At 39.9% G+C, this 10,000-nt stretch overlaps 2 protein-coding genes and 1 long non-coding RNA gene across 7 annotated transcripts in view; 1 reads left to right on the top strand and 2 right to left on the bottom strand.

Annotated features, from left to right (window-relative positions):
• ftcd (formimidoyltransferase cyclodeaminase) overlaps positions 1-4,900 on the top strand; it is a 10,968-nt gene extending 6,068 nt beyond the window's left edge. The window contains exons 3-16 of the mRNA XM_076094924.1: positions 100-164; positions 666-849; positions 933-1,061; positions 1,165-1,253; positions 1,446-1,625; positions 1,760-1,897; positions 1,985-2,116; positions 2,200-2,261; positions 2,364-2,490; positions 2,568-2,729; positions 2,849-2,892; positions 3,595-3,733; positions 3,852-3,947; positions 4,028-4,900. Of these exons, the coding sequence (XP_075951039.1) occupies positions 100-164; positions 666-849; positions 933-1,061; positions 1,165-1,253; positions 1,446-1,625; positions 1,760-1,897; positions 1,985-2,116; positions 2,200-2,261; positions 2,364-2,490; positions 2,568-2,729; positions 2,849-2,892; positions 3,595-3,733; positions 3,852-3,947; positions 4,028-4,111 (1,631 nt within the window). The 3' untranslated portion in view covers positions 4,112-4,900. The remainder of the gene's footprint in view (positions 1-99; positions 165-665; positions 850-932; positions 1,062-1,164; positions 1,254-1,445; positions 1,626-1,759; positions 1,898-1,984; positions 2,117-2,199; positions 2,262-2,363; positions 2,491-2,567; positions 2,730-2,848; positions 2,893-3,594; positions 3,734-3,851; positions 3,948-4,027) is intronic.
• Positions 1,147-5,246, bottom strand: LOC142952899 (uncharacterized). The gene is made up of 3 exons (XR_012954740.1): positions 2,607-5,246; positions 1,981-2,487; positions 1,147-1,892 (listed from the first exon to the last, which is right to left on the bottom strand). It is a non-coding gene; the product is annotated as an uncharacterized LOC142952899 (long non-coding RNA).
• A 702-nt stretch (positions 5,247-5,948) lies between these two features.
• Positions 5,949-10,000, bottom strand: part of LOC142952896 (sorting nexin-9-like) — a 7,553-nt gene continuing 3,501 nt past the window's right edge. For 2 of the 5 annotated variants that reach the window (XM_076094920.1, XM_076094919.1), the window contains exons 7-17: positions 9,938-10,000; positions 9,696-9,813; positions 9,275-9,405; positions 9,065-9,168; positions 8,853-8,956; positions 7,898-7,975; positions 7,188-7,264; positions 6,965-7,054; positions 6,609-6,738; positions 6,251-6,342; positions 5,949-6,176 (exon numbers count right to left, since the gene is read on the bottom strand). The exon at positions 9,938-10,000 is cut by the window's right edge and continues 63 nt beyond it. In XM_076094920.1, the coding sequence (XP_075951035.1) occupies positions 6,129-6,176; positions 6,251-6,342; positions 6,609-6,738; positions 6,965-7,054; positions 7,188-7,264; positions 7,898-7,975; positions 8,853-8,956; positions 9,065-9,168; positions 9,275-9,405; positions 9,696-9,813; positions 9,938-10,000 (1,035 nt within the window). In that variant the 3' untranslated portion in view covers positions 5,949-6,128. The remainder of the gene's footprint in view (positions 6,177-6,250; positions 6,343-6,608; positions 6,739-6,964; positions 7,055-7,187; positions 7,265-7,897; positions 7,976-8,852; positions 8,957-9,064; positions 9,169-9,274; positions 9,406-9,695; positions 9,814-9,937) is intronic. The other 3 variants (XM_076094923.1, XM_076094921.1, XM_076094922.1) reach the window with 3 other exon arrangements.

Genomic DNA, 10,000 nt, shown 5'->3' on the forward strand with positions numbered 1-10,000 from the left:
ATTAGACACACTGGACTCTGTTAGAGGAGCAGTGGGGGGTTTGTGGGTTTTGGGGGGTGACGTTAGACCTGCAGACTGAGTTTGAATCTCTTCATTCAGTTTCAGACATCATGGCTCAGCTGGTCGAGTGTGTCCCCAACTTCTCAGAGGGTCGAAACAAAGAGGTTTGTCTTTTATTTAGTTGTTTCTTTAATCTGTAAGTTTCTAAATCAATGTTCTCAACGATTACCTGCAGAACTATCAGAATATACAAACTAGAGTAAAGTACAAGTACTTAGAGTTACTATGTTATGAAACCTTCATTCATAACAATAATGAAGCAGGTGATCGATGATTATTGTCTCAGGTGATTATTGATTATTGTCTCAGGTGATTATTGTCTCAGGTGATTATTGATTATTGTCTCAGGTGATTATTGATTATTGTCTCAGGTGATTATTGTCTCAGGTGATTATTGATTATTGTCTCAGGTGATTATTGTCTCAGGTGATTATTGATTATTGTCTCAGGTGATTATTGTCTCAGGTGATTATTGATCATTGTCTCAGGTGATTATTGTCTCAGGTGATTATTGATTATTGTCTCAGGTGATTATTGTCTCAGGTGATTATTGTCTCAGGTGATTATTGATTATTGTCTCAGGTGATTATTGATTATTGTCTCAGGTGATCGATGCCATCGCAGCAGCCGTCTCCGGCACGCCGGGCTGCAGCCTGCTGGACGTCGACCCTGGAGCCTCCACCAACCGGACGGTCTACACCTTCGTGGGCTCACCTGCAGCCGTGGTGGAGGGAGCGCTGAATGCCGCCCGGCAGGCCTTCAGCCTCATCGACATGAGCACGCACTCAGGTGAGCAGCTACTTACCTGTTCAGGTGAGCAGCTACTTCCTCATCACAACAGGAAACAGCTGACATGTGTGTTACCTGTTCAGGTGAGCATCCTCGGACCGGAGCGCTGGACGTTTGTCCCTTTATCCCCGTCCAGAACGTTTCGATGGACGACTGTATTCACTGTGCTGACGTCTTCGGACAGAAACTGGCGGAGATGCTGAACGTCCCCGGTGAGATACCTAATATCTGATTCATGTCTGATTCATGTCTGATTAATAACTGATTAATAGAGCTGCGTTAGCATTGTGGCTAATACTCCCTTTATGTCTTCAGTTTATCTTTATGGTGAAGCAGCACAAAAAGAATCCAGAAGAAATCTTCCGTCTGTGAGAACCGGAGAGTACGAAGCTTTACCTGACAAGGTGAGACACAAACTATTCTAAGAAGTTTACTTTCTGTCTCTTCTTCAACCAAGGCATTGTGGGAAATGTAGGAGACCAGTAAGTAAAGAGGGTTTAGTGAACATTACAGAACTGTGTTGTAGTTTCAGAATAAAAGCCCTAGAAAACGCCTAAAACAGGACAAATGTTTTATTCTGTCTTTGTGTCCACCAGTTGAAGCTCTCTGATTGGTCCCCTGACTTCGGCCCTGCCGTGTTCGTGCCGTCGTGGGGCGCCACGGTAACGGGCGCTCGCAAGTTCCTCATCGCCTTCAACGTGAACCTGATCGGCACCAAAGAGCAGGCTCACCGCATCGCTCTGGACCTCAGGGAGCAGGGCCGAGGGAAAGACCAGGTGCATGCTGGGAGTTTGAGTTCTCAATGTCTATCCTCCACAAAACATGAATTCTTCACATTGTCAACTATTAAATACATTCAGTGAATCTCATTTCATAGAAGTTGTATAACCTCTCCCTGTCTCCTGACCAGCCGGGGCTTCTGCAGAAGGTGCAGGGAATGGGCTGGTACCTGGACGAGGCCAACATTGCTCAGGTGTCCACCAACATCCTGGACTACGAGGTGACCCCCCTCCACACTGTGCACCAGGAGGTCTGCAGGCTAGCTGAGGTCAGAGGACATTCAACAAGCAGAAGTATCATCATATTGTTAGATTTTGATCATTGATCATTGATTATTGATCGATGTCATACTCAGGAGCTGAAGCTGCCGGTGGTGGGCTCTCAGATCGTAGGCCTCATCCCTCTGAAGGCCGTGCTGGACTCTGCTGACTTCTACATCCAGAGAGACCGACTCTTCATCGTGGAAGAGGAGCACAAAGTCCGGCTGGTGGGAGACTGAATATATTTCTATATATTGAGCATTAATTATGGATGAAATGAGAAAGACGTGACGTCTCTTTGTGTCGTCAGGTGATCAGTAAACTCGGCCTCGACTCTCTCGGTCCGTTCAACCCGAAGGAGAGAATCATAGAGTGAGTCTTTACCTTTTATTGTAGGTAAACAAGATGATGAGACTTTATTACTGACACATAATTACTTTAAATATTCATAACCAGGTGTTGTTACCTGTGCAGGTACATGGTGAGGTCACAGGAGAACAGACGGCTGGTGTCTCTGTCTCTGCAGCAGTTTGTTCAGAGTGTCGGCGCTCGAACGGCGGCTCCTGGTGGAGGATCGGTTTCTGCTGCCGTCGCTGCTCTGGTACCAGAACGCATCATTATTAAACTCGAATATATATATTCTGTATATTATAAAGTGTGATACCGCCTGTCCTGTAGGGGGCAGCGTTGGGAGCCATGGTCGGTCAGATGACTTACGGGAAGAGACAGTTTGAGAAGCTGGACGACAGGATGAGGAGGCTGATCCCTCCGTTCCATCAGGCCATGAACGAGCTGCTGCTGATGGTGGACGCCGACTCGACCGCCTTCAACAGCTACATGGTTGAGTCCAAAACGTCCTAAGATTTTCTAAATGTCACAAAACTGTCCTAAATGTCCTAAACCGTCCCTCCTCCTCCTCTTCATGAATAGTAATTATTCAACATGTCTTTCTGTTGAAGGCGGCGCTGAAGATGCCGAAGAACACCGCAGAGGAGATGAAAAGGTGATTTTATTGAATTATGTAAAACTTTTATAATCAATACAAAGATGAATGTTTACGTACATTATTCATCATGAGTGTATATACAATTACTGTATATGTAGTGTCATACATTCACATTTTAATCATGTTAACATAGTTTACATCAGATATTAAAAGACACTATAATCTGTCATCTATAATCTGTCATCTATAATCTGTCATCTGTCATCTATAATCTGTCATCTATAATCTCTAATCTATAATCTATAATCTGTCTATAATCTGTCATCTATAATCTGTCATCTATAATCTGTCATCTATAATCTGTAATCTATAATCTGTCATCTATAATCTATCATCTGTCATCTATAATCTGTCATCTGTCATCTGTAATCTGTCATCTGTCATCTATAATCTGTAATGTATCATCTGTCATCTATCATCTGTCATCTGTCATCTGTCATCTGTAATCTATCATCTGTCATCTATAATATATAATCTGTCATCTATAATCTGTCATCTGTCTATAATCTGTCATCTATAATCTGTCATCTATAATCTATAATCTGTCATCTATAATCTGTCATCTATAATCTGTACTCTGTCATCTATAATCTGTTATCTATAATCTATCATCTATAATCTGTAATCTGTCATCTATAATCTGTCATCTATAATCTATCATCTGTAATCTGTAATCTATCATCTGTCATCTATAATCAGGAGAGAGGTTGCGATGCAGGAGGGGCTGCAGCGGGCGGTGGCCGTGCCCTTGGCTCTGGCTGAGAGGATCAGTGTCCTTTGGTCGCCTCTTAAAGAAATGGTTGTCTACGGAAACATTGCCTGCAAGTCGGACGCTCAGGTGACCGAAACCACTGATACAACCAGAAATCAATCACAATGGTTTTAGTTCAGAGAGCCAGTTTTCAAAATAAAACTTTATATAAATAAAACCTTTAATTTGAAGTGTGTGTTTCCAGGTGGCAGCTAAGGTGTTAGAGACGGCTGTTTTCGGAGCATATTACAACGTCACCATCAACCTCAAAGACATCGCAGACGACCCCTTCAAGATGGCTGTAAGTGCGTCTGCGTGCTCTGTAAGTGACGTTTGTTTAAATAAAGTTAATTAATCTTGAATAATATTTTTGTGTCGCAGACTCAGAAGAGAGTGGCGGTGTTGCTGCAGGAAGCGAAGGAAAGCGCCGCCGCCGTCCTCCTCGCTGCCGAAGAAAGAAACTGAAGTTCTTCTACAACGTTTAACCTCAGAATGTGTTTCAATTATTACTGTAGGGATGCTAACAGGAAGCTAACGATAGGGATGCTAACAGGAAGCTAACGATAGGGATGCTAACAGGAAGCTAACGATAGGGATGCTAACAGGAAGCTAACGATAGGGATGCTAACAAAAAACTAACGATAGGGATGCTAACAGGAAGCTAAAGATAGGGATGCTAACAGGAAGCTAAAGATAATGATGCTAACAGGAAGCTAAAGATAACGATGCTAACAGGAAGCTAAAAAGAGGGATGCTAACAGGAAGGTAAAGATAGTGATGCTAACAGGAAGCTAAAGATAGTGATGCTAACAGGAAGCTAACGATATTGATGCTAACAGGAAGCTAACGATATTGATGCTAACAGCAAGCTAAAGATAACGATGCTAACAGGAAGCTAAAAATAGGGATGCTAACAGGAAGGTAAAGATAATGATGCTAACAGGAAGGTAAAGATAATGATGCTAACAGGAAGCTAAAGATAACGATGCTAACAGGAAGCGAAAGATAGTGATGCTAACAGGAAGCTAAAGATATTGATGCTAACAGGAAGCTAAAGATATTGATGCTAACAGCAAGCTAAAGATAGTGACAACATCCACTGTCATTATTACTATTATTGTTTATGGAAAAGGTATTTACTAAACTCAAAGGCTCTGAACGTCCTCAATTTAGACTTCCGATACATAATGAATCAATAAAAACAATACAAATAGATCAATTAATGTTCAAATAAATATACATTCACCCTTTAAACCTCCTCAGTGTTCATTCATGAAGAGTGTTTGGATATTGATCATCGCTGTAGTGAAGCTATCGGCCACCAGGTGGCAGCAGAGAACTCCAGTCTGACCAAACTCATTCAGAAATGTAGAAATTATGTTTTCTGTACTTTGCAAATTAAACATAAACCTTAAGTAACATTGTGTGTGTGTGTGTGTGTGTGTGTGTGTGTGTGTGTGTGTGTGTGTGTGTGTGTGTGTGTGTGTGTGTGTGTGTGTGTGTGTGTGTGTGTGTGTGTGTGTGTGTGTGTGTGTGTGTGTGTGTGTGTGTGTGTGTGTGTGTGTGTGTGTGTGTGTGTGTGTGTGTGTGTGTGTGAGAGAGAGATTTAAACTCTCAGAAACTGAAACGGAGATAAAAAACTGTTTCCGACCGGACAGGAAGTGAAGTGTCAGCTTCTTCACTTCCTGTCTCGGGGGGGGGGGGGGGTCGTTGAGGTTCAGAGTGAGACCTCCTCTCAACTGACCCACAGTCAGTTATGAACATGAGTTTGTTTTCTTTTGATTTGTTTACCTGTTTGTTGTTGTCACCTCGATGACTTCTGAAGCTTTAATAATGATTGAATATTATATTTATTATTATTATCAGAGCAAAGTGCCGCTGCGGTTTGGACATTATTTAGTTTATTTAGATTTTTTAGTATTTGTGTGTTTTGTGTGTGCTTTTAATTTGTATAATTATGCTACTTTTACATTTTTTTAATTGTGCTTTAGAAAACACAAATTTTGGGAAAAATGAATTATATGTAAATACATTTATATTTATAGAGGAAATTAATATATATATGTAAAGTATTTTATTTAGACTGCAGATATGACTTATTTAAAATTAGATATCATTTTTTAAATACTTGTTATCTGAGAATTGTTATAAACAATATACTTTTATTTAAAGTTTAAATTGTATATATTTAGTGTACCAGCATATTGATAAAGGCCTAATTTAATATAATAAATATATTCTACCTGAGGTTAATAATAGAAACGAAGTAGTACTACCTGTGATATCAATAAGTAATCAATGAAATAGTACAAAGATGAATTTAATGTGAAAATACAGTTCAAACATTAATATTTTTTAAAACTTGAAGAATTCAAACAAAAAGTATTTAAATAGAATCATATTAGAACGTTTGTGATGTCACTATCTTAAGAGTGTAGCTGTGATGACGCCACGGTGATGTCATCGGGCAGTGATGTCATCCTCACAGTGTGGTGAATCGTGTCAGAGCGCCTCTCAGTTTATCAGCGATCTGACCAATCAGAGAGCAGAGAAGAGATGAGGTCATAAGGCTGGTCACCCCCCACAGCCCCTCCCCCCCCTCACCTGCTGGTAGAAGGTCACCTGTTGCTCCAGGTAAAGCTGCATCACTCTGTTGTAGTCATAGATACGGTTACTATGGAAATGATTCATCTCAGCTGGAAGAGACAGAGAGTCTGGTTACTAATACTGTAGTACTGTGTGTACTAATACACACTGTGTGCACTAATACACACTGTACTAATGCACACTGTGTGTACTAATGCGCACTGTGTGCACTAATGCGCACTATGCGTACTAATGCACACTGCGCACTAATGCGCACTGTGCGTACTAATGCGCACTGTGTGTACTAATACTGTAGTACTGTGTGCACTAATACGCACTGTGTGCACTAATACACACTGTGTGCACTAATACACACTGTGTGCACTGTTACCCTGCAGAGAGTAGCTCATGCAGCTGAGTCGGTGGTTCATGCTCTTCTTGTCGTTGTTGCTGATTCTTCCTGCAGAAACCAGACGGTCGGCCTCCTTCACCTTCTCTGAAGCAGCCTGAACACACAGACCAACACATCACCAACACCTCACATGAAGCCCCGCCCCCTCAGTGACGTCACCAAAACCTCACGTGAAGCCCCACCCCCTCGTTAAAGTTAACAGGTGAGACAACGTTTTCCGTTTAAAGTACGTTAACGACAAAAATTCTTTCTTTGAAATACTACTGCGTGTTGTAGTACTACAGTGTAAGCGTTAGTAGTACTGTGTGTGGTACAAGTACCTTGTGTACAGCAATGATTTCTGGGAAACATCCCAGCAGACCTTTATATTCTCTGTTCGTCTCCAACAGGAAGTGAAGGTCCTTCTGAGGCTGATGGAGGTCAAAGGTCACCAGAGACAACACAGTTTATGTAGAAGTATACTTTAAAATACATATACTTACATTATATATGTATTTATATTTATCAATGATAAATATTTTATTCTATTTAAAGGTGTTTTACCTGCTGAGCGACGATCTCTGCGATCTCCTCGTATGTTTGTCCAGCAGCAGTCAGAGCGTCAGTCAGCGTCTCCTCTCCTGAAATATACATATATATATATATGTATATATATATATGTGTATATATATATACGTGTATATATATATACGTGTATATATATATGTATATATATATACGTGTATATATACGTGTATATATATACATGTATATATATGTATATGTATATGTGTATGTATATATGTATATATACAGTGTATATGTGTATGTATATATGTATATATACAGTATATATGTATATATATATATATATATATATATGTATGTGTATATATGTATATGTGTATATATGTGTATATGTGTATATATGTATATATATATATATATATATATACACATGCACATATATATATATACACATGCACATATATATATATACACATGCACATATGTATATATATATATATATATGTATGTATATATATATGTATGTATATATATATGTATATATATATGTATGTATATATATATATGTATGTATATATGTATGTATATATATATGTATATATATATATGTATATACGTATATATATATATACATATATATATATACATATATATGAAGATAATGAAGATAATCTGACTCCCTTGTCTCCTTCCTCCTCCATCATCATCTCCTCTATCCTAGTCTCCTCCCTCCCTCGTCTCCTCACCTGGATATTTGCTGCTGATGAAAACAGCTGACAGGTTCTTGAAAGCTTGACCGATCCGATTGTACTCTTTAGGCAGCGCTGAACACACACACATATATATATATGTATATATTAACACACAGATTGATACATAAATATACAGTATATCTCTGTTGTGTATATAAATATATATTTGTGTCTATAAATGTTTACATACGTCCGGTGCAGTGTTTACAGTGTGTATATTTTTAGATATATTTATGTGTATAAATATATCTATATTAGTGCTGGGTCCTTATCACCCTCTATGTACCAAGGTACATTTATAACAAATACCACACATATTACAGTAATCAGCGTTGCATATGTGTCTGACCAACATACCTAAAAAAGCTAAAAAGCAATGATTCATTTAAATTATTGTTTGAGTTTTTAAAGTGTTTTGTTTGTAATATGTATAATAAGCATCATTTAGTTATCACTACTGAGATAACTAATTAACAAACATAAAAACATGACGTAGATAGGTTTGCAGTTTTCAAGAAGTATATTTAAATATCATCTCTTACACACATGAAGATAAAGTTGTGAACACCGGCTGAATATCTATGATCAGAATCATTATAACTGTGTTATAACTGCTACTGTGTAAAGGGAATACTGCTGCTAACAAGAACCTGATGTGTTTAAAGTGTTTAAACCAAATGTTATTGACCTTTTGTTCATATAGCAGCACTTTCAAATAAAAGTGCACAATACACTACTTTTGAATTCATTATTGAACTTTGCCAAAACAATGAGAATAATCACGATTAATCACAAAAAATCCATGCGATTAATCGCGATTAAAAATTGTAATCGTTGCCCAGCACTAATATATATATATATGTGTATAAATATATATATATGTGTACAAATATATATTTATGTGTATAAATATAGAGATGTGTGTATAAATATATAAACATAAGCATACGTCCGGTGCAGCGTTTCCAGTGCGAGTGTCCAACATTCAGCAGCTCTTTGACTCCGTCGTCCATCGACTTTGTGAAGCGACTGTAGAGTTCACACTTCTGTTCACTGCACACACACACACACACACACACACATGAACACACACACACACATTAACACACACACATGAACACAAAGGTGTAGTTTTTAAGTAAGGGCCCTTTAGTAACGTACACTTCAGCAGCGTCGAGTTCTGCAGCTTCAGGTTCGATCAGACTGAACATCATCGGTCCGACCGTCTCGTCTTTTTCCGCCTTCCTCTTCCCTGACTTCCACTCCTGAAACACCAACGTCAGCCAATCAGGACCAAGCTACCAAACCTCCTCGCAGCTGATTGGCTGAAACATCTACTGCAGTGTGAGAGGGGGGCGGGACTTAACCCACCTTCTCGTCTCTATAGGTAAGGAAGAGCTGAAAGACGTCACTCTGAGAGACGATGGGGTGACGACACATCCGAGTCATCCAGGCCTGGAGCTGCTCCATCCTCATCCTGATGAAGTCCACCTGGAACCGGCCTGAAAGCACAGGTACACACTCAAACACAGAGGTCACAGGTCATACAGGTGTAACTCCTGGTTCTAGAGGTGTAAAACCTGGTCCACAGGTGTAACACCTGGTTCTACAGGTGTTACACCTGCTGGTCATACAGGTGTAACTCCTGGTTCTAGAGGTGTAACACCTGCTGCTACTACAGGTGTAAAACCTGGTCCACAGGTGTAAAACCTGCTGGTCATACAGGTGTAAAACCTTGTCCACAGGTGTAAAACCTGGTTCTACAGGTGTGGTTGTCGTGGAAATGGCTCACCTGTCACCTGCTTGTCAGGCAGCGAGGGGATTGGCAGAGCCGAGCCAAACTTCTCCAGCAAACGCTCGTACAGCCAATCAAAGTGCTTGTAGCGATGATTGACAGGTCTGTTGGTCGTCTGGAAGAAGACCGTCAGAGTGTTACTGCGTGTACTACTGTGTATTAGTAGTAGTAGTAGTATCACAGTGTATTTTTCTCGGTGTATTATTGTGGTTATCGTAGTAGTACTCGTGTACTCTTACGGTGGGACTGATCTGGTACTCGATGAAGCTCTTCAGTCCGTACAGTTTGGACTCTTTCTTCGG

This window comes from Anarhichas minor, unplaced genomic scaffold (assembly GCF_050575085.1).
Source record: "Anarhichas minor isolate MPS153535 unplaced genomic scaffold, ASM5057508v1 ptg000018l, whole genome shotgun sequence".
In the NCBI taxonomy this organism is placed as follows: Eukaryota; Metazoa; Chordata; class Actinopteri; order Perciformes; family Anarhichadidae; genus Anarhichas; species Anarhichas minor.